The sequence below is a fragment of the Maylandia zebra genome, linkage group LG6 (genome assembly GCF_041146795.1).
Source record: "Maylandia zebra isolate NMK-2024a linkage group LG6, Mzebra_GT3a, whole genome shotgun sequence".
NCBI classification, from domain to species: Eukaryota; Metazoa; Chordata; class Actinopteri; order Cichliformes; family Cichlidae; genus Maylandia; species Maylandia zebra.
In genome coordinates this window covers 13,951,823-13,976,253 of record NC_135172.1, presented here as the reverse complement: position 1 = coordinate 13,976,253, position 24,431 = coordinate 13,951,823, and the positions used below count along the sequence as shown (strand labels likewise).

Genomic DNA, 24,431 nt, shown 5'->3' with positions numbered 1-24,431 from the left:
TGGCAACTGTTTTTATTTATGATCACAAAGCTGAACACAACATTGCCGCTTTGGACATATATTAAGTAAACAGTTTGCTTGATCAACGATTTGATGTTTTAGTCATTAAAATGTTGAATAAAGTCTCCAGCCCATTCAGATCATTTTCTCTTTTTTGACAAACTGACATTTCAGCTCGGGTTTTGCTGCTTGTGTCTACTCTGGAGTTTCTTATGCTGTATTTGTCCCTGGAAGTCTCTCTTACAATAAACTGAGCTTAACTACTGTCCATTTATTTTTCTCTAAGTGCTCTCTCTCTCTCTCTCTCTCTCTCTCTCTCTCTCTCTCTCGCTCCCTGCCACTTGCATAATGAATTGCTGGGCCGCTCTCTCTCTCTCTCTCTCCTTCATAATTAATTGGTGGGTTTGATTTAGCATTCTAAATCAATTTTTTCGAGGCAAAGCGTCTTTGCGCTGTCACTTTTGCAAATAGGGAACAATCAGTGCAGGTCCTGGGGAGGAATCAAATCTAGATAATGCCTATAAAAGCTGATGGGAGAATAACAGAACAGCAAGGCAGCGTCATGGAAAAAAAAATGTTTGTGTGTGTGTGTGTGTGTGCGTGGACAATTTCTATTATTATTTGGCTGTAATGCTAACAAATCAGATCCTCTCTCAATGACAAAAGGCAGCACAGGTTTAGTATCTGCTCAAGCTATTCTATTCACAGTTTCTGTGAGTATCAGTGTCTATCTGAAAAACTAAAACACTGGCTCAGTGTTTCTCCTTCCTGCTTCTCACGTGTGAATTTGCTGCCTTAATTTGTCCTAGAACAAAAGGCATTGAATACCATGCATTGTGATGACCCCTGGAAACCTACCTATCTATCTATCTATCTATCTATCTATCTATCTATCTATCTATCTATCTATCTATCTATCTATCTATCTATCTATCTATCTATCTATCTATCTATCTATCTATCTATCTATCTATCTATCTATCTATAAGACGTTTATTGCCATATATGCTGTAAAACACAGTGGTTATGTGGGCTCCTTTCACACCAATACATAACTTAAATAAACAAAAATAGAAAAATAATATGCACAAGAAAAATTAAATAAACAAAGCAAGTACTGTGCAGAAGGGTAGAGTGTATTCAGACTATAAAGTGTGATTGCTTATGCATACTATAACAATCTTATGATATAATATTGTACCTTACAATATAAAGCGGCTGTTTGTTGGCTGGTGCTTTATAAATAAACCTTGGTTGAAAGTTAAATAAATACAAAAGATACAGAAACAGTGTATTGAGAACTGTGCTGCATGCCCTTGAATGGCTGTAAAAATAGCAAAGAGGCGTGGGAGGAAAAAAGGAGAAATGAATGCTTATTGTGATCTGTGGGTTGTTGTTTTTTTTAATATGAGTGGTTTGTTCCAATAAAAATGTGCCCTGTGTCGTGGGTGGGTGTGATGGAGAGCGATGAAACTGACTATTGAAACAGAGGATCAGTGTGTGGCTGCTAATAAGATGGAAAAAATAGAAATAGACAGGAGTACCGATGGAGAGAGGAGGAGGAGAGGAGCGGAGAGTGTTGTATGGGATTAATGGACATACTGTGCGTCTGTGCAGGAGGAGGGAGAGGAGGGAAGATGGGCTTCTCCGTGGAGGCTGTGGCGGTGGTGGGAGGGGGGGTGGCTGGGGGAGACCACTGAGGCAGGGGAGAGGGAGAGGAGAGAAAGGGAGGGAGGGGAGCTGGTAAAGCTACGGATATTCATGAAAACAGCAAGTGTGTGTGTGTTTTTTTCTTTCCCCCTCTAGCCGTGGCGATACACCGTTATGTCTACAGAAAAACAGAGGGAGCAGGGGAGAGAAGGAGAAGGCGACAAGTGAAAGCAAGAGGAGGCGCAGCCCATCTTGCTGTTGATCTTCAGGCGATCAAGGTGAGTGTGATTTTTTTTTCCTACATCCTCCAGTCTGTGTGTGCCAGTGTATGTGGACATGTGTGTGTATGTGTGTGTGACACATACCTCATGCAGTGTGTGCAAACAGTCATGACAGCAGGGGCATTCCTCATATGTGAATGTTTTCAGCATGTGCGCGCTCGCTTTATATATGTATTTGGGTGTTTTGTGAGAGAACAGCAGGCTGGTGGTTGAGCTGCATATTGATGCATAGCTGCTTGGTTTTATAAGCTGCTTTATCTGTAGTGGAGGTGGTATTGGTTTGCAGCTATTGCGTGTGTGTGTAAAGGCTCAAATGCCTTGATTGTCTGTGCATATATATGTCACTGTGTCACTATGCATTTGATGATTTCTCCTCTTTTGTTTTGGGTATGTTTTTCTTTCATTTTGTTTTGTTTTTTTACCCGTGTGAATCTGTGTGGACGCTGCTGTGTGGAAGACCCATCGCTGAGAGGGTGTGTTCATGGTGACCCTTGATGAAAGTCTTCTCCAGCAGCTCTCTATGTGTGTACCAGCTCCATCAGAAACACTCTGATATGCTGAATCTGTCCCATCCAATAGAATTAGGTCAGTTTGAACTGCTCAGAGTAATTATATAACATCAGAGAGCTTTTTGGTGTTGCAGTATCTGCTCAGAATTAGCCACACTGTAGGTACGGCTCCAGCAAGGCCAATCAAAACACGTTGTCCTCGCTCTGAGTTATTTACCAGTCAACCAGCCATGTCTTGAGAGTTTTGTTTGGAGGCTTTTTTTTCATATATGAAATTTGTATCATGGAAAACCACTCACATCTTCTGTAGTACTGTATACATGAGGACAAGTTTTTCCAATTTTATGATACATCAAATGAATTCACTGAAATAAGACAGGAAAGAGTATTTCTGTTTTGTTCTTGTTTTTTAAAGTCTGTACATACTAACACTTAATTTCTGTTTTCTCACAGGAAGATTTTTTCCAGGATTGACTCTGGCAGATCAAACCAGGATGTTTGGACTTCTCAGACGAGGTCATGCTTGACACGTCTTCCTAAGCAGGATTTGGATCCAGACCATGACCAGTCATATTGTGGATGATTGACCTGAGAAAGGAGAGGACCAAATTTCTCTGTAATCTCTTTGGAGTTTGGATTCTTAATTGTTGGGAAATTGCCTTCATGTGGAATCAGGTTAACAACTGGGGAACATCATGCAGACAACTCTCAGAGCTGGATAGACGTTTTAGAGAAAGGGGTTTCCTTTGGCAACGGCATCATGAACCCTGACTGAGATGTTCATTGGCTCATCTGGCCAAAGCAAGACAACATGGAGTGACTTTTTTTCTTTCTTCTGCCTTTGACTTTGGAAAACAGACAGATCCAAACAAAGGTCAGCGGCCTCGGTCTGAACCTGCAGCCTTTGAGGGCTGCGTAAATGCTCCTTTACTGTTCTCCACCACGCTTTACTTCAACCACCTGAAGACTGAGGTGCAGAGGGAGCGCGAGTGAGGCGGTTGGCTGGCCGAATCCGCTCCAATGGGGGCCGGTTGTGACCCGGTCTGACCCCGGTTTGACCTTGCAGTGACCTCTGACCTCTCCGGTCCTGGCTCTCCACCTGCTCTGCTGCCTGGGTTCCGGAACGCTCCGCCCTGGGGCCCAGAACGAGCCAATCAGAATGAAGAAGAGCCGCAGCGTGCTGTCGGTGACTGGAGAAGAGGTGAGGAGGAAGATCTGAACAATCAGGGAAAATCTGCTAACCTTGTCACAGTCACAGAGACCGTAGATCCCAGGCCTAGTAGCAGACTGTCTCACTGAACTCTGTGTGTGTGTGTGTGTGTGTGTGTGTGTATGTGTGTGTGTGTGTGTGTGTGTGTGTGTGTGTGTGTGTGTGTGCGTGTGTGTGTGCAACTTGAATGCCTACCGTCACATAAACGCCCCATGACTTTCACACATCCAAGCTCTCTTTGTTCCCGCACACACTCAGAAGTCCGAGTGGACAGTTTGCATCCTCCAGCCTACACTCACCCAGCAGGAGCCACTCAGTCCCAGTCCTCTATGTAAATGAGCCGCAGCTAAGTGAGTGCTCTATGTAAATGAGTGATTTCCGTTTAAAGGTGAAGTCCTGGCCAAAGGACATAACAGCATGCATTAATCGGGAGCTCTTTTATTGATTATACATTTTGTTATGCGTCCATGTGTGTGTGTGTGTGTCCGTGCGTGCATGCGTGCGTGCATGCGTGCGTGCATGCGTGCGTGTGTGGATGCGAGCATCTCCCCACATCTGGGTCTGGATGACATCAAACACAGCATGGAAGCAACACGGCACTGTTGCCTAGCAACTGCTACCATTCCCCCAGTGTTTTGTTGCTACGGTACTGCAGTGCAGATCAGCCTCTAAGAGCTCAGTCTGTAGAGGCCCTATCCCAGACACACATGCACAGTCACACACACTTACATCAATAATTTATAGTCTGTGTTTCTGTACAAGTTTCTTTGCTCGTCATTGTTTGAATATGGCAAAACAACACAGCCTGGGACATGAGCCAAAACAGCAACTGCGTTCTTCCATTTTTGCTACTGAATGTGTTGGGTTTTTTTAATCATTACACACGCAACGCAGTGTTTTTGTGAAAGACACAATATGTTCTCTTTTAATCCTCTGAAGATGCACCTTCTTGTTCCATATCCCCATTTCCCTTACCTGCCTCCCTTCTGTCTCTCAGGGAAATGACACAGATATAACAGGTGCTGGGGAGAAGGCGGAGTCATCTCGCTACAGCCGATCGTATACGTCCGGGTCCACGCTGGGGGCTGAGTTACGCAGAGGGAGGAGCAGAAGACTCTCGCCAAGTCTCCAGGTATGGGAAGATGGAATGAGCATGTTAAAGTGGCAATCTGAATGGTTCCAGTCCCGTTGATTTGGTAACACCTGAAGTCACTGTTGATAGCAACAAACACTTTAGCACAACAGGTCACTGAATTATAAGGACCACCTTGGTGAGCCACCAAGATCTGTCCCTTTTTCTTCTGTTACTTCAAGCAATACTTCAAACTTATCTGAAGTTGAATAATGCAGGAAATTACCCTTTTTAGACATATAGACTGTAGTTAATAGATGAAAGCAGCTACCGTGAGTTCATCCACTGATTGTGGGCACCTGTTTTGAACCCTAGAAGGCTATAGCGATCCTGGTTTTATGAAGCCAAATTGTATCAGAGGACAGAGGTAATGATTGCAAGCTTAGCTGAATCTGTGCGAGAATTCTATAACAGCAAAGATGGTGGTCAAACTATAATTTCCAGGGAGGAAAAGCTTTCTAAAACTCTAGTTTGGAGCAAATACACCAAACCGTTTACGTCTCTTTTAATCAGATGTGACTGGTGTTCCTGTACGAGCAGTTCTCATGTCCCGCTGATCAATGAAAACTGCCCCAAAAAGTTCCTACACCAATTCACAATGCTGATGAGAGACACCTGCTAATTAGTGCTAAGTAACATACAAATAAAATAAAAGATTGCTGGACTGTGATAAAATGGGCTGCTGTGCAGATTATTAACCACACAGCAGTTTGTATAATTTGACACATAATTGCATTAAAATGTTTCTAAAGGCACCAAGTGCACAAACATGGTCAAAGGGTTCAGTTCAGCAATAAATATCATGCAAAACAAATACATATGCTACGCTTTGTCTGCTCCGTGTTTTCTATAGGAAATTATTTATAGGTTTATCACTTAGCGAGAAGTTAAAATGTTAGTGTATTTACAGCTTTCTCCTGCTGCCAAGGAAACAATAGGAAAAACTCAAAACAAAATTTTTTTTGATAGCACTTCATGTCAAAATATTTTTACCTGCTGACAAATAGATTTTGAAAATGTGGACTAGATGGGCAAATTTTGACCTCTCACACTGAAAATCACCAAAAGTATTTACAGCTAAAAAATCATTCATTCATTTCACCCTAATCCTAAAATTTTAATCACACCCTCGTGTGCACCTGATTGTGAGATATGTGTGAGAATAAAAAGCACAGCCTTCCCGCTGCTCTAAATCTACCCTTGCCTCTGTATGATGTCAGTGACACTGACTGGTCATCTCATCAGCTAGGTGTACTAGCTTTAAGCACATAAGCTCCACCCACCTATTGTTAAAACCTTGGTTAGGCAAGCTATATCTCCCAAACAGTGGCGTGTCCAGCGGGGTGGCCTGGGGGGGCACAGGCCACCCCCCCAACCAGACTGGCCACCCCAGGTGCCACCCCAAAGGCAAAACAATAAAATTCAATCAAATATCAAATGTCCGATTATGTTTTCACGGTGAAGCTCAGATATCCAAGTGTAAGTGAATGCAGCATCGGCTTCTGCGCTATGTGCATCACGTTAGCAAAGGTAGGAGAGCCAAGCACGAAAGATGGCACTGCAGGAAACAATTTTTCGGTGAAAGAAAATGACAGAATAAATGTCCCGGTAAGTAATATTAAGTTTGTTGAGTTTAGTAAACTTCGGTGAAATTAGAATACCAAAGAAAAAATAACACTTAAAGAATTATTGCTGCCATCAAATATTTCAGACAGTATGCTACTGAGGGCAGCTAACATAAGAGTTATGAGTTATAAGATATAATCTAAGTCGTAACATTGCTGTATGGAGCTGCAGATTTGGTTGCAGGTTAACATAGCTGGACTGGCCATCGGGCATACCGGGCATATGCCCGGTGACTTATTTTTTTTTCTTTTTTTTTTTGTAACGGCATGAACAATGAGAGGTGGTGGATTGGCCAGATGCAGGTCGATGTGTAAAAATAACTCAGTTGTTTGGTGGTGGCTATGACGGGGCTTCCACAGAGGTCAGCAGGTGGATGAGGGAAGGGGAGGCAGGAGGAGAGCCCCGAGGCGGCCACCAGTCCGAGTGTCAGGTGAACTGAACTTCAGGTAAGAAGTTATGACCTGCAGTCTATCTGGGTCAGATATAAACCAAGTTTAGGTGGAGTTTATTTTCGTTGTGCTGACTTTTTACCCTCAGTTGCAATAACTCGTACTGCGTTCTAGCCAGCTTGACGGAGTTTTTATACAGCTGGGTGGGTGCTATGATGTTACTGATAGTGAACTTTATTTTATTCATAAAGTTAGTAGAGTTGCCAACGGCTCCTTAAAAAAAATGGAATGGTCCCTCATTCAGAGAAAATATTACACGTTTCGTATTGAGCTGAGAAGAGACGCAGTTTGTCCCGAACTTTAGCTAGAATGGAAAAAACACAAAGCTGGAGTTATTCTGTCGTTACGCTGCACAGCTGCCTCTTCTTCTCTCATTCTCTCCCCCTGCCTCTCCTGTTGCTAATTCAATCATGAAACTGATCAATGATCAGCTGATCAGCTTTTCTCTCTTGTTTATTTATCGCCCACTTTGGGCCAGAAAGAGGAAACCAGCAGATGTCGTGCTAAACAACAGCAGCACGTTTAAGCTTGACCAGCTGTTGTTAGAATTTATTTAATATTAATTTCTAATATCAGCTGATGTTTGCTGGAGCCACAGCTGTAAAGCTGCTGGTCATGATGTCGGTTTGGATGTGTGATGAGAGGGAAACGTGAAGATGAAACCAGGAGATGTCCTTACTGAATCATCAGAGCTGAACAGGTGATGGAGAAACAGGTTTACCTTTTAGGTGACATGAATGAGTTGAAGGGAAGTTATGAACTGTTTCTGAGAGATAAATAGCACCAGGATCCTTTTTTATGTAGCAGACAGCTGGTAACTGTGCAGGGGCGGGTCTAGGAAAGTGTTGCCAGGGGGCCAGGTAGGGCATTAACAGGGAAAGGGGGGCACAAAGAAATACTTTTCTTTCTTATTCTCATTTAAAATATCTAGCTTTTAAAAAATAATTATCTAAATCTTACAACCAAAGTTTTTATCTGACGTAAAATGTATAGAAATCATACATATACCAACAAGACTGTACATCACTGTCACAACAGCATTTGTTTTCATTCAAAGGCTTTATGGCTTTAATACCTGGTGGGTCGGTCTGTAGTCAAAATGCCCGATTTTCTGTCCCGGTCCAGCCCTGCAGGTTATACTGGCAGTGTCACCATGCCAGCTGACTGTATTTCATCATCAGCCAGTGTTGTTCTTTATCAATATTACCAAAGTTTACCATAAGGCAGCAGAGAAAGTATTTACTTGCTTTCAGGTTTTATTCAAATGTTAGTCTTTTCAGTTGTTTCCCCACTTTTTTCCTGTTTCAAAATCAAACACCAGTTTGTGAGAAGATTATCTTCTTTTTTTAACAGGCAGATAAAGTTTTGCATTGGAATGGCTAATTTGTCAATTGTTTGTTACAAATGTTCGTATTTTAATATTCAAAAATGTTTTTGCCCAAAACATATGTGCACTACATGTCAGTAAAAATACTATGCAAATATTTCTGTCCTTGAATGCTGAGTAAACACTGACAAAGCACTGATTGTATCTCTTGTACTTTATCAACGCAGTATCTAAAAACTTTGCACCGTAGTGGTTAAAATCTCATTCTAATAAGAGTTAAAAGCGCATTCGGTTATTAGGTGTATAGGATTATTGAATTATGGTTAACGGTTGGTAGAATTTTTTTTTTAAACATTATCTGCCAATTACATCTGCCACCCTTCTCCAAATCTGTGCCCCTACCTGGCCCCCCCAACAAAAATTTCTAGACACGCCACTGCTCCCAAACAGTAGCTTTGCCCATAATTGTGCCTAGAATCACAGATCGTTGACTGATGTAATTGATTGAGTCACACCCATTGTGCCGGACTGAACCTACGTTTTACCTCACCAGGTACCTTGCTGGCTGCGACCTCGAGATCGCACCCGGTCACCAGAAGTCCTGGGCAACGCGTCACGTCCCACAACTCTTCCCCTTCGTATCCCGCCTCGCATCTCCATCACACAAGCAGACTCTGACAGGTTCACACACATTTTAAGCCCTCGTCAAATCACCGATTTCATTTTGCAGAAAGCTTTCCTGTCGTTCTCTAATCACTGCTATCACGTTCCAGTTACGAAGCAGAAAATGGCGTGTCCCCAGGTCACACCCCTTTGGGCTCCCAGAGTCCGAGCCTCACGCTCCCCACGACCTTCCCCCAGGGCCAGAGAAGAGAGTCCTTCCTGTACCGCTCCGACTCGGACTACGACATGTCCCCCAAGACGGTCTCACGGAACTCCTCCCTCGCCAGCGAAGGGTGAGAGTTAGAGAGAGATGAGATTAGTGATGACTTTATCCATGGCTGTATGAAATGTTGCACTCAGCTTTCTCTCTATTTTCCAACTCTTCCTGTCTTAGGCATACTGCAGAAGATTTTATTGTCACACCTTTTGCCCAAGTGAGTTTGACTTTATAGATTCATTTATCTTCATGAGTAGTCATAAAAACTGGTTCATACTGTTTCCAGTGTGCCCAGACACTCAATATAATTATAGGATTTGGAGGCGAAGTTTTTATTGAAACAGCAGAAATGATTGATCACGTTATTAAGCGTTCACCTCTCAGTAATATGTGTACATCTGTGTAAGCTTGTTCTGTATTTATGCTGTTTTCCTGTGATGCTGTGCGATCATTGTAGGTATTGGCTAGTCTGCGATCGGTACGGAGCAACTTCACCATCCTTGCCAACGTCTCCACACCGACCGTCAAGTCAGTATCACCACCTGTTGTCCACAGAGTTTATGTTGCATAAGTTAAAGGACCATTTGTACGTTACAGGAGTTTATAAGACCTGTTACCAATAAAAAAAGGGATGTTAGGGAAAATGTAAATAAAGACAGAATGCAAAAGTAGTTCGGTGCAAGAAGGTTTTACTTATTTTATCAAACCACATTCTGCATGTATTCCAACCATACAGTAGCTCAACATTGCTATAGGAAAGTAGCCGAGGTGCCTGATTTGACCAGCAGTGCCTTATAACATACATTTGAAAGCAAAAGTATGAAAAACTCCTCAGACAGTTACAGCTCAGTCACACATGTTTAGCTTTATTTTGTATAGCATTTTTTATCTTCTATTCTTTGCCAAATGAACTTATGTATATTGTTTACATGATCGAAATAAATTAACGAACAAACAAACAAACAAAGTAGGACAGCAAGCTCCTTGCACCTTGGAAAAATCAGTAAAAACCTGTAAAAATGCAAGTTTGCAGAGCGCCTGTCATTTTGCAGTTAAATCGCTGCCCTGTAGATACGAGGTTCTGTCAGGACTCTAAATGTAAGTAATGAATGTAAACTTCAATGTGAATTTTTGTGTACGTAGACAGCAAAAGATTTATTTTAAACAAATTTCACATTTAATAGATGCACTACAAACAGACCCCAACTTGATCCTATTCAGTTGCAGACTGACTCCATCTTATTGTCATTTTATTGCCACTTTGATGCCCAAACGTTGTTTTGAAGATGGTAACTGACTGCTCGTGGTCGCAGACCTGCTCCTTTCTTTAAAACAGCGAGGCGCGAAAGCTTCAGGTTTATTGTGTTTTGATGATTTTGGTCTTGCTGTAGTCTCCAACCACTGTTTCTGTCAGCATCAAACAACTGAACTACAGTAACCACAAGTACTGGAAGTCTGTTTCCTTACAGAGCATTGCTAAAAACATGTAATGTAACACACCTACAGTTTTTTTTAAAACAAAACAAAACATGTTGCTTGCACCATATTCAAATTTTAGCAAGTTAAAAAAAATCTCAGTTTCAACATTTCAGATGTTGACTTTGTGCTGTTTCCAACTAAATGTATGCTCAAAATAACGTCCAAATTGTAGCATTCTGTTTTTATTTACAGTTTAGGTAGTATCCATGCTTAAAAAGCATGCAGTTTAACACCCATGCACACATTTGTGATTACAGATACTTGTGGATTGTACTGGGTTATTAAAAGCCTAATTATTTTACTACTCTGTTTTTTTTAGGAGGTCTCCTTTGGGTGGAGTGTGCGTCAGTCCTAGGGCGACACTATCAGACCAGCAGTACCAGCAGCTCGCTCTGGACACACTGGAGGAGCTGGACTGGTGCTTAGACCAGCTGGAGACCATCCAGACACACCGCTCTGTCAGCGAGATGGCTTCCAACAAGGTTTGTAACTAACACCGTATAAACGTATTAACATGTCACCAGCTGTAGATCAGCTCATAACCATGCAGATGAACCTTTATGTATGTTTTCAATATTTAGCTCAAATCATTACATTTTGATTTTTGCTAGCAGTTAATACATGAATTGGTGCCTCTGTGCTGTAAGTAATAATTATAGGACACTAAACAGAAAATGTAAAAATCTATCTCCAACATTTTTTTTTCAGTCGTTTTACTGTTTCCTTAAACCTCTGGACTCACTCAAAGCCCAGAATCCAAACAGGCCTTCTGTTTTGAATAATAACGCTAAGTTTCCTGAGGGAAGCCTCAGGTTGACTCACACCATCTTTGTGTTTTGTTCTCATTCTGCCACAGTTTAAGAGGATGCTGAACAGAGAGCTCTCTCACCTGTCAGAGATGAGTCGCTCCGGGAACCAGGTGTCTGAGTACATCTCCAGCACCTTCATGGGTGAGCGGGACCAGAATGTGATTTCTGTCCACATCGCATTTATGACCTTATCCAAATTAAAAACTATAAATCCACTGTGTGTGTGTGTGTGTCTTCAGACAAGCAGAATGAGGTGGAAATCCCGTCTCCCACTCTGAAAGATAAATCCATGAGTCACATCAGCGGAGTGAGGAAACTGTCTCACAGCTCCAGCCTCTCCAGCGCTTCCATGCCTCGCTTCGGCGTCAACACGGACCACGAGGATGAGCTTGCCAAGGTGCTGTTTTCTATCTGCGTTATTCACACTCGCCATCAAACTTTGCTCAGACTTGAGCTCGGATCTCTGAAAAATGATATTATTTTTCATGGCTTTGGCATTGTTTTTCCCTTCTAGCAGCAAGAAACAGATGTACGCACGTACCCTGTATCTGATAGAAACATAAGCAAACATGATTATATCCCACGTTACTGTATACTTTATGCAATCGAGAAAGTTTGGCCTGGCTTTTCAGAAAATAACTGCAAGTACTGACTTGTTGTAAGAAAAAAGTGCTCATATATTTATTAGGTTTATGTCTGTTCACATACCAGCTGGAGTCTTTTATTAATCCTTTAGTCTGCTTTCTAGTGCCTGACGCCTGCTTGTTTAATTCCATCCAGTCTTTAGCACCACATTTTTTTGGAAGGTCCACAGTGGGGTGGAGACTGTCTCTGACTGCTTGGTCATGCAGCACATAAATCACATTAAAGTATGCTAGATACAAACATAAAGCTTTGTTCCTACGCCATTGTAATTAAGAACTGGACCAGGTGACAGATATTCTCTATACATCTGTGGACCACCTACCACTAAGGCTCAACTGTCAAGGTTATGCTGAGAGACATCAAAGCAGTGTCTGCTGTGTGATTAGTGTTGAAATGGTGCCAGAGCTCAAAGATGGAAGCACTGGAAGTCTGCTCATGTTTGGGATGGAGGATGATTTGAACTTTCAGCTGTTTGCTCAATGAAGTCTTGTCAGGAAACATTATGTAGGTTAATACAGAGTGACCTTAGACTTGATTTAGAGTCATGTGTTTGACCTTTGGGCTAAAGTCTGGTGCTAAAGTCTTAAACTACCATCCATGTATTTATCTAGCCAGGGCGATCATGGCTCAAGAGTTGGCAGTTCGCCTTGTAATCGGAAGGTTGCCGGTTTGAGCCCCGGCTTGGACAGTCTCGGTCGTTGTGTCCTTGGGCAAGACACTTCACCCGTTGCCTACTGGTGGTGGTCAGAGGGCCCGGTGGCGCCAGTGTCCGGCAGCCTCACCTCTGTCAGTGCGCCCCAGGGTGGCTGTGGCTACAATGTAGCTTGCCATCACCTGTGTGTGAATGGATGACTGGATATGTAAAGTGCTTTACAAATACAGGCCATTTATTTATCTGTTTTGCTGGGAAACTCTTTTCTTTAAATAGTCTTCAGGAAGAGTTCTTTGGATTTTCGTTGCCTTTTGTTCTGTTCTCGGTCAAAATGATCCCACACTGCTTCAGTAATGTGTAGGTCTGAGTTCTTTGGAGGCCGATCCATGACTGATAGGGTTCTACTGTGTGTTCTTCTATCCATGTATGCTTTTACTGCATTAGCAGTGGGCTTAAGATCATTTTCATGCTGAAAAATGAAGCCACTGCCAGTCAGAATAAACGTTTCTGGGTTCAATATTCCATCATTTTTGCGAGCCCCGACACCACAGGCTGAAGGCTCTCTGTTGTTCCTCTCTGCTGACCTCCTCTGTACATATTAATGACAGTTGTGTGTTCTCTTTTGAATTTTTAAAATTCATTTAAGAACAAGTTATGTGTTTTGGCAATATGCTGTTAGTAGCAAAGTGACTAAAGATACTATTTGGAACGGGTTCTTTGTTGTCTGTAATGTGTAGACACAACACTTGTTCATACCTTGAGTTAGGTTCTTTTTTATGTTTGAGTGATTCGTAGGTCAGTTTTAAATGACTTACTAAACATCTTCTAAAAATGGTCAAGTGCAAGAATTGGACTGAAAATGAGAGAATGTGCAAAGAAAGTCTTTGAAAGATCTTCAGAAAACTGGAGAATTGTTGCTCTACACCACTGTTAAAAGTTACAAGAAAGTCTGGCCCCTTGAAAGTAGAGTATACAGCGCACTGCACTGTAAGGAGGACTTTAATACGACCATCTGAAAGTTTTGATGAAACATTTTTGAAACAGTGTGATTTTCAAGCTATGGCTCGCTTTACTTTGTGTGTTGAAACAGGAGCTGGAGGATCTGGACAAGTGGAGTTTTAACATATTCAGAGTAGCAGAGTTTTCCAACAACAGACCTCTCAGCTGCATCATGTACGCCATCTTCCAGGTAAAGAAAATAATCGTATAAATGTGGACTGTTCGTGTCTGTGCTCATGTACACGGTGTACTCCCTTTTCTTTTGTCTCGCTCCTCCTCAGGAGCGAGAGCTGTTGAAGACATTTCGTATCCCAGTCGACACCTTTGTCACTTACGTGATGACCCTGGAGGACCATTACCATGGAAACGTAGCGTACCACAACAGCCTCCATGCTGCAGATGTCACCCAGTCCACACATGTTCTTCTCTCCACACCTGCTCTTGATGTAGGTCAACACGCACACAAACACACACACACTTTTGATGTCCGTTCACACATAAGGAGAGAGGCGTGAAGAAAAGGTGGAGAGAATAAAAAATCAAAGCAAAGAAAGACAAACATCTTCTAACTGAAACATCTGGGTACTTTCATAGTTGAACATGAATTAACTTTTTCTCAAACAAATAGACCTATTTAAATAAGTGTGTCATGTTGTAATACATTATATATTAAAATGCATATTATTCATGTGTCTAGACAAAAAAAATATGTTTGAGCTTCCTCAGACTTTTGGCCCAAGGCCTCAAACTGACCTGTTCAACATTTCTAAATTGCACCTGTGGCTGCTCTGATTCCTCAGTCCACATACTGAAGGATCCTTGGGCAAGATACTGAACAGTGAGTTGCCCCCGATGCATCCATCCAGCTCTGAGTGTGTATGTCTATGTTAGAAAATCCCTTGGGCATAGATGAAAGTGCTGTATGGCGGACTTTGAGGGCTGAGTAGAAGGGTGCTATACAAGTACCAGTCTTTACGGGTTAGTAGAGTAACAACTGTTTAATTTAATAAAGTCAGTTGTATTTATATACCGCCAATTCACAACAAGAGTTGCCTCAAGGTGCTTTATTCTGTGAGGTAAAGACTCTACAATAAAACTCCAGCAATCAGAGGATCCTGTTTTGAGCAAGTACTTGGTGACAGTGGGAAGGAAAAACTCCCTTTTAACAGGAAGAAACCTCCTGCAGACCCAGCCTCAGGGAAACACAGACATCTGTCACAACTTGTTGTGGGTGAGGGGATTCAACTGTGGGTCCAGGTGTTAGATTATCAACAGAAAAGAAACGTGTACCTGATCTAACACACATGGTTCTATGGAGAAGCTGCACCTGAGAAACATCCCTGAAAAATAATAACAATTTAAAAAAGATAAAAAGCTGGAGAGAGTGTTTTTACTTTTGTCACATGTTTGTTAATGTGTTGCATAAAAAGCTGGAGCCCTTTTATGTGGTCACATTGGATCCAAAGCAGACTGACCATGTGACCCTTATTACACCATGGCTTATGCCGTGATGTAACAACAAAGAAATCTTAAGTTTAAAAGATTTTCACAGCATTATGACTTGAGTATGAAGTATAAGTAAATCTATGAGCTGATATTGATCACAGATTCAAACACACAAACAATGGGAGCTGGGTTCAGTGTCACTGTGGTTGCTGTTTTTTCTACTGGAAATAAAAGAACAACATCTGACTTTATCTGGGAATGCATTTGTCTCCCACACACTGAGACAGTGTTCCATATTTTGAGTAGCTCTAGTTTTCAGGACAGCAGGACAGCTGCTTTTCTGTCTGGCTTGCAAAGAAAGCAGGAAAGGCTGTTCTAGTGGGTCAAGTGCAGGTTAACCCGCCACGAGCTTTTGCTGCTTACACAATACATAAAATTAGGGAACTACAAAGTTACAAGCTGCACAGTTTTTGGCGGAATATGGAAATGCGGTTATAAAAATGACTGGAAACAGGAAACTGGGTGAAACCACTGGAAGACCCAATATTTTTTTCTAGTTTTTATTAAGTTTTACAGAGAGGGAAGAATATGATGTGACGTGAAGTCTACAGAATGAATCCCAAGAAAAGGCGTTAAAACATTTTATACAGTTTTTAAAGGCAAAAAGGGGAAATATGACTCCAAGAAAACTGCTGCAAAAGGCAATAAGAAGACACAAACTCTTAGAACAGAGTTTGTGTGTGTTTGTTGTTTAAGTTAGATATAATTTTGTCCCATACCGTCTCACATTTAGCTGCGGTATGGTCACGTCTGCAAAGACAGTAAAAACGTTTATCCATATTCTTCAACTGCAGTATGTTCTTTGCTATTAGACGCACCTTTTTGCATTTTATTAGCACAGAAACTAGTTTTGAAACTGTCAGAGGTATTGACTTTTGTCTCCTGCCCTTCTTGTCATTTCAGGCTGTCTTCACTGACCTGGAAATCCTCGCCGCTCTATTTGCTGCAGCCATCCACGATGTAGACCATCCCGGAGTTTCCAATCAGTTCCTCATCAACACCAGTGAGTTCACATACGCTCACACACTCACACACATGCTTTGATATTTGCACACGCTGTGTTCACACCCCCTCCTCTGCGCTCAGACTCAGAGCTGGCCCTAATGTATAACGACGAGTCAGTATTGGAGAACCACCACCTCGCCGTGGGCTTCAAGCTTTTGCACCAAGAAAACTGTGACATTTTCCAGAACCTTACCAAGCGGCAGCGCCAGAGCCTTCGCAAGCTCGTCATCGATATGGTAGGGAACTAGTTTTAAAATAATGTAGCAGTAACCTAACAGAATTTCATTTTTTTCTATTATCATGCAAATGATGTATGAATCTAATTTATCATTTTTAGTTTTAGTCATATTTTATTTAGTTTTAAAGATTTGTATTCTCTTAAGATTCTCTTAAGTGTATATTTAAACACCTTGAACAGGAAACTGAATGTATCTGTTTTGGTTCTTCTCATTTAAGCTACCCTTATTCTGACTGGCTGAGCTTTGCAAACACAAGGTTTGCACTGGGTGGGGTTGCTGTGCTCACATATGATGCCTTAAAGATACAGATGAGGTGCTTTAAATACAGCTTTTGATTTACAGGGACTACTTGTACATACAGTTGTGTGTCAGAATCATATCCGCTCTCATGGGGATAAATGCCATTGTAATTTCTGAATGTTCTTTTTCCAGGGTGGAATGGTTGACAGCATTTGAATTCATGTTGGGGTGGGGGGTAATCAACACAGGGTCAAAAGTATACCCACTAATATTTGGGTAAATGTGTTACACTTCAACCAGACCTTTTTGTTAGCCATCAACAAGTTTCAGGCATAATTGTGGCTAAATATTTGACTACTATTCTTGGTGGAATTGGTAGAGTTCATTTAAATTAGTTGGTTTCCTGGCACTGACTCGGCGTAGTCCAGAAATTTTCCGTAGCCTTGAGGTTGGAACTTTGGGAAGCCTGCTTGCTCCATTTTGAAACCAGTATTGATGTGTGTTTGGGATCATTATCTTTGTGGAGGTGTTTCCTTTCTTTATTGCATCCACTTTGTGTAATGCACCAGCTGCACTGGCAGCACAACAGTTCCAGAACATGATGCTACCACCACCATGCTTGACAGTTGGTACAAAACCTCACCTTTACTCCTTGAAACATACCTCTTGTCACTGTGGCCAAATACTTCAATCTTTGTCTCATCTGATCATAAAATGTAAAGCTGTCTACATGGAGAATGGCTTGTCCATGTAGACTGCGCCACACTTCAGTTGAGTCTGAAGGTGTCAATTCTTCCTGCACCAAGGAGTGGGGGCTTCTTTCCTGGTCTTCTTCCTCTCGGCCCATGGTGAAATGTTGATGGTAGAACTCGAGTCACTGTGGACAGTGATCCAGGTGTTCCAGCGGTTTCCAGTTCATGCCAGGCCTGATTGGTTCCTGAAAATCATATTAGTGTTTGAACTGATGATTGTGGAATTTGCAGTGTAGAATGCCTCCAAAAACGTTTGCAACTTTGTACTCTGTGCTTTGTACTGCATTTCTTGGACCCATTGTTCTGAATACTGAATGAGACCTGTTAAACAAATTATTTTTAATGTTTGCATTGCCTATCAGCTATAGTCAATCATATTACATATATATACATATATACACCCAGCACGCCCCTGCGGGCGGTTTATCCTTCAAGCTCAGGTCCTCTACCAGAGGCCTGGGAGCTTGAGGGTCCTGCGCAGTATCTTAGCTGTTCCCAGGACTGCGCTCTTCTGGACAGAGATCTCCGATGTTGTTCCCGGGATCTGCTGGAGCCACTCGCCTAGCTTGGGAGTCACAGCACCTAGTGCTCCGATTACCACGGGGTCCACTGTCAGTTCAAAGAGAACATTCATGTCCATGATGAATGTGTGCAAACGTCTGACCACAACTGTAAGCTCAAATCTTTAAATAATGAGGTCATTATTTAAAGATTTGAGCACACAACATTGTGATAAATAAAGAAAAAGCATAATAGGTTCCCTTTAGAGAAAAAGTGGACTGACTTCATCCCTGATTCTTGCATTATATATTTTCAGAGTAATTTATAATCACACAGGAGTAGAAGGGGGTTGATTCCTAACAGGGCGTAGAGCATATTACAGGTTCAAGGATGCAAAATAAAAGCTTCGGGCAGAAAGTAGTTTGCATTTCTTTCTGTCGTTTTCTGCAGGTGTTGGCCACAGACATGTCCAAACACATGACACTGCTGGCTGATTTAAAGACAATGGTGGAGACCAAGAAGGTGACAAGTTCTGGCGTGCTACTTCTGGACCACTATACAGAACGAATACAGGTAACTTGATCAGTAACGTTTGACCCCGCAGAGAGAGAATGACATACATAACATTAAATATTCTTGTATGATCGTAGGTACTGAGGAACATGGTGCACTGTGCAGACCTGAGCAACCCCACCAAGCACTTACCTTTATACAGACAGTGGACAGAGCGGATCATGGAGGAGTTCTTTCGGCAGGGCGACAAAGAACGCGAGAGAGGGATGGAGATCAGCGCCATGTGTGACAAACACACTGCGTCTGTGGAGAAAAGTCAGGTAAAGCTCTCTCTGACTCACAGCGTCATTAATATAGTGAAGATGTTAAATGTGCACACAGAAAGGATAATGAGCCACAAACAAGCAACTTTAAAGTGTCTATGATAGCAAGGGTGGATAAAACAACAGAAACACAGAGCAGTGTGAAATAACAACCCTGAAATAGACTCTGTTAAATCTTCAGTTTATGCTGAGACTCTGAGAAAGTGTTAATGAGCATTTTTCTGTCTGTGGCAGGTCATTCACAAACACCGCAAATGTGGGAGTTGGTAGTGTGTGGGGAAAGTATCCGATCTGATAATGATAAAATGAACACAAAACGACAAGCAGTGGTAAATATATGCACAAATGCAATTCAGTTTTATTTATATAGTGCCAATTCAGAACAACTGTTGCGTCAAGGAGCTTTATATTGTAAGATAAAAAGCCAGTGTTAGAAAGAAACACCAAACAATTAGACAACCCCTCTGAGCAAGTACTTAGAGACACTGGGAAGGAAAAACTCCCTTTTAACGGGAAGAAACCTCCAACAGAACCAGGCTCAGGGAGCGGCAGCCTCTGATATGACCAATTGTGGGTGAGGGGAGGAAGTGTGCTATGGAAGAGAGCAATTTGGTAGCAACCAAAGAATTGCACACAATACAAATTTTTCCCTAGCAACCAGCGGTTGCCAGATGGTTACCACTGATTTGGGCTTGATTCACTTGATCCTACAAGATTCGATTAGATTCAGTTCAATTCAATTTTATTTATACAGCGCCAAATCACAACAACAGTCGCCTCAAGCCGCTTTAAATTATAAGGTAGACCCTACAATAATAGATACAGAGAAAAAAACAATCATATGGCCCACTATGAGCAAGCACTTTGGCGACAGTGGGAAGGAAAAACTCCCTTTTTCCTTCCCACAAGATCACAAGTCCAAAATCGCAGATTGGTTGCAGTTATTTGACAATAAAGCTTCAGGTGTAAGTATACTGGGTTATGAAGTGTCAGTTTCAAACCAGTAAAAAAAAATCAAAATATGTGACAAATGTCCATCAAATGTACAAACCATTTGCACAAGACTAGATCAAGAGAAAGTGTGTGTGTGTGTGTGTGTGTGTGTGTGTGTGTGTGGCTGTGATTTACACACAGTTGTGGATTGGGCTATTTAAACATGTTTGTTTGGATGGTGGCTATTAGGACAGAAGCCCAGCTAAGATCGTTCCAATTCATATACTGTGGGGGAACAGATTATTTCTTTTAAAACCACATTTTAGTCGGTGCATCTGCTTTCTCTCAGAGCAACAGGAAGGAAAGAAAAAACTCAGAGACACAAAAGTCAGTAAGGTTCATCCTCTGGAGACATGAAATTTTAAAGCAGTCCAACTGCTGGCTGCTGAGTGACGTGGAGAGACCAACAAACCTCGGGCCACGACGCAACTAGAATTAAAACTAAAAATTGCGTTTTATATTGCGTTGTGACAGAATGACAAACTGTTGATTGTGCAGCACTTTTATTTGTCCCCCAAAATTTGTCAGCACAATTAATACTGGAATAACTTATGCTAAACTCTCAGTCAGTAAATCTGTTTTGGATACGTGTGTGAGAAATGTATTCCTGTGTCAATGTCCAGCTGGAAGCAGCTACAGAGATATGCCTCTTCTGATTTTCACGATGAGAAACAGTAACATCATTCTGCGTCAAGTTTGTGGTCACAGATTCTGCACTTTGTAAAATGGTTTTGTGTTTGTTAATGTACAGCCAGTTGGATTTAGCTCTAGCAAAGGTAAAATACTACTTAAGGGACATATGTTATTTGCTTTCTTTGCCAGGAGTTATTTGAAAGAATTATGTATTACATGGACAATCATCAGTATCAATGATGACCATGAAAACATGGAAATATGCAATAATGCATCAGTGTGTCATTTCACGCACTTTATTATTTACTATAATGTAGATCAGAAAACCCCGACCCTAAAACCATATTTTAAGCTGTCGCATCATTTGGTGTTTCATGAAGTTCTTTCTTTCTCAAAGCTGAGAATCTGATGTGAACTACTTTGTTAAGTTGCTTTGGTCTCAATATTGTTCAATACATCAGGAGCAAGAATTGTGAATCTGTGAGAAATGTGAATGGAGGTTTTTCTCTGAAAATGTGGGGAAAAGTGCCCCTTAAAATCACTAATGTGACCCTGACCTTGAGCACAGTTTGGGTGAAGACCCATCTGCTGATGATTGAGTGCAACTTCACTAAAATCTTACCAATACTCTCACAGAGGAGCGATTCTTGTGACTTGTAAACAGACAGACGACAGATGCCTCGGCACTGCATGAGCTCATCACTCCTTCATTAAAATGAGCTGAATTAAAGGCACCATAGTTGAGTAATATGGAGTCTTTGGACCAGCACTCTTTTTCAGCCATGGAGGTTTCTGCTTAATAAAAGTTTACCACTGCAGATTTTACAAATAGATGTACAGACCAAAACCATTTTCTTGGCTATAAACCTTGTGCTGTGAAGTTAGTGATGTTACCATGGGAATTAAATGGATTTCAATCAGCCTCAAGTGGCCGTTAAGGGGACTGCAGTTTTTGGCATTCAAGTGTTGTCCTGGGTTTGCTCTGACTTGTCTCAGATATTTGTCAGATATGGCAGTGGAGACTCACACCGGTGTCAGAGCAGTCTGACTTTTTCTTTGTATAACTATCAACCTAAGTGCAACACAGCAGCAAGAAAGTTGGCACCACCTTGTGGCCTAATAAAGCAGCTGCAGTTACAATTTAACAGCAATTGACAGTTTACAGAGTTGAAATAAAAGCACAAGTATCACTTGGGTTTTTGTACAAGTCAAACATACAGGAGACGTGCTTATAAGCATGTCTTACAATATACCTTGAGATGACTGCGGTTGTAAGTTTGTGCAAGCTGAGGCATTGAATAGATAATGTGTGATTTAGTCGTTAATGGTTATGGCACATGGAGTTTGTGATGTAAGGACAGAATCAGGTCAACTCAGTTTTTATGCTCAGCTAAGTCAACCATAAGTGAATCAACATATTCTCCAAAGTGTTGACATGTTCCTTTAGCACCACACATTAAAGTGGCTTCGTCTAGTATTTGAAGTATTTTCATCTTCTTTTTCTTTCCCAGGTGGGCTTCATCGACTACATCGTCCACCCGCTGTGGGAAACGTGGGCCGACCTGGTTCATCCAGATGCTCAGGAGCTGCTGGACACGCTGGAAGAGAACAGGGAGTGGTACCTGAACACCATGCCCCAGTCTCCCTCGCCTCCTCCAGATAGACACCTCCAGCATGACCGCTTCCAGTTTGAGATCACTATTGAGGACCTAGAGCAAAACAACCACAACCACATACACATGAGAAACAGCAGCGGGAGGAGTGGCCGGAAAGCCATCTGTGATAACAACGACGAGGACTTAATGCAGGACGGCCAGGTGGAGGCAAACGGAGAGGAGCAGAATCATGCAGAAGATGACAAAGATGAGCAGGAAAATCACAACAGTGAACAGAATGGAGTCCAGGAGGAAGAGGAGGAGGAGGAGGAAGAGGAGGAGCAGGAAGAGAAAGAGGCAGAGGAGGTGCAGGAAGAAGGGCAATTTGAAGAAGAAGGAGCACAGACAGAGGAAGAAGAAGAAGCCAATGATGTAGCACAAGAGGAGGAAACAAAAGGGGAGGAGGAAGCTGAAGAAGAAGAAGGCGAGGAAGGGGGAGAGGAGAAGGGAGACTGCGAGGAAGGTGGAGAAACTGCATATGTAGAAGAGGAAATAGATGGAGAAAAAGTAGAAGATGAGAGAGAAGAGGACATTGAAAATGAGGAAGCAGAAGTGGAAAAAGAGGAGGCTTTGGAACAGGAGGAGGGGGATGTTGAAGAGGATGAGGGGAAAGAGGAGGAAGAAGTGGAGGATGAGGAGGAAATAAAGGAAAATGTGGAAGAGGAAGAGGCAGCAGCAGAGCAGGGAGAGGAGGAGGCACCAGAGGAGGCAGAGGAAGAAGTACAAGAGGAAGAGGAGAGCTAGCCAGGTGTAAAAAGGTGAATTCACAGGGTCAGTGAGGAAAGACTGAGATGAAGAGGGCCAGAAAGAGGCCACAACGGCAGCGAGTGGGTGTAGAGGATGATAAATAGCTGATGACGCCCTTCCTTCCAAATAACGCGCTCTGACCACTTTGTCCTGTGAGCATCGTAGCTGAGGAGCAGTTTGTTGTCTGCTCCGGACATCCTTAAAACACTCAGAGAAACACTGAAAGACCAACCGTACACCGAAAACAAAACCTCTCTGGATCTTCCCAAACGCAACTTGAGGAGCCGGTAGTGACAGACTGGAGTCTTCTTCACCTGGTGTCTGTAAATCCATCACTGCCATGGAGGATGAACTGGGGGGATGATAATGATGATAATAATAACAATAATAATAATAAAAGGGAAGGGATTTGTTCTGTCGACCTTTTTGTAGCTCCTGGAAATCTAACAAAGCCTGAAATACGCACATGCAAACAAGTGCGTGCCTGTTCTGTTCTTATAGACTACCCTCCGCTGTCTCTCGGTCACTGTCTCAGTCCCGTTGATGAGGAAGATAACATCTCACACACACAGTGAGCATCAAATGCTAAAAGAATGTCAGCTTCCTCCGTTTGTCAGAAAACAGAAAAAAATAATGCAAAAAAAAAAAAAAGTCTGGAAAGTGTAGTCTGTCATCTCACATTTACTAGAAAAAAACGTTCCACTTGTGAACAGGAATGCCGAGTACACCTCCAGGGATGTGGTCCAGGAACAGTTTAACCTCGTCACATACTAACCTTAATGCAACAATGCTGGATTTCTGACACTGTCTCTGAGTAATATGTGGACCGTTATAGCTCAGAAGCCTGATCTGTTGTACATGTCGATGTTGGTTAATGTTTTAAAAATAATAGTAATAATAATAATAATAATTAAAGAACACCCAGTATTCATCCTATCATGACAGGTTCACCTGAATCGTGCCAAACCGTCCCACAACCAGCACTGAGCAATTCAGCCTCCGAATGAGGGGGCTACTCGTCACGAAGCAATGAAACTGTGGGACCCGGCCACCAGGTGTGATGGTCTTCCACAAATCCCATTGTTTGATTTTGTTTGATTTTTTTGATTGTTTGGTTTTGTAAAAAAAAAAGAAAATGTATTTGGCACTTTATCTAACACCCCTGTTACATATCTGTACATAGTAAACATGTATTTTAATCTGCTGATGTCATATAATAAATACGATCAATGCAGCTGATGGGCTGGAGTTTCTAATTGCACAAGAGCTGAAACAAGAAGCCATTTAAGGAAAAAGGATAAAATTCTTTTTTTTTTTAATATATATATCAATTACCAATATTATTGCCTGACAGACATGTATTGGTATTGGCGTGTGTCTTGCCAAATGTTTTTTAACGCTCTTCCTAATGCGACTCTGCAGGGAATTGTGTCTCCTCCTGGGATCAAACTGGACACCTTTTGCTTGTCAGGCTAAATGACTACACTATGAAGCCATTTTTACAGATGAAAGATGTTTGGAAACAGTGTTCTCAGTTTATCCAGCAGTGGATCTCCCACTCTGTTACTTGCACAGATCTCACTCTCTCTGCAGCACAGAGTAGCATGAAGATGGACCAGACCTGGGCTCAGCAACCTTTACTAAGAAACACAACTGCCAAACTTTGAAGCCTCACA

At 42.0% G+C, this 24,431-nt stretch overlaps 1 protein-coding gene across 5 annotated transcripts; it reads left to right on the top strand.

Annotated features, from left to right (window-relative positions):
* The first annotated feature begins 1,718 nt into the window (after window positions 1-1,718).
* LOC101487999 (3',5'-cyclic-AMP phosphodiesterase 4C) lies at window positions 1,719-23,989 on the top strand. 5 transcript variants are annotated; one of them, XM_076884705.1, is made up of 18 exons: window positions 1,719-1,928; window positions 2,389-2,453; window positions 2,894-3,641; window positions 4,648-4,782; window positions 8,738-8,865; window positions 8,958-9,140; window positions 9,242-9,281; window positions 9,522-9,592; window positions 10,863-11,025; window positions 11,400-11,493; window positions 11,592-11,749; window positions 13,740-13,838; window positions 13,930-14,094; window positions 16,058-16,157; window positions 16,241-16,395; window positions 18,342-18,464; window positions 18,542-18,724; window positions 21,865-23,989. In XM_076884705.1, the coding sequence occupies exons 3-18, from the start codon at window positions 3,600-3,602 to the stop codon at window positions 22,750-22,752; spliced, it is 2,727 nt and encodes a 908-aa protein (XP_076740820.1). In that variant the 5' UTR covers window positions 1,719-1,928; window positions 2,389-2,453; window positions 2,894-3,599; the 3' UTR covers window positions 22,753-23,989. The 5 variants fall into 5 exon arrangements, with proteins under 5 accessions (XP_076740820.1, XP_076740819.1, XP_076740821.1 ...); XM_076884704.1 differs by having other exon boundaries at window positions 2,389-2,516; XM_076884706.1 differs by lacking the exon at window positions 2,389-2,453 and having other exon boundaries at window positions 2,898-3,641.
* The last annotated feature ends 442 nt before the right edge of the window (window positions 23,990-24,431 follow it).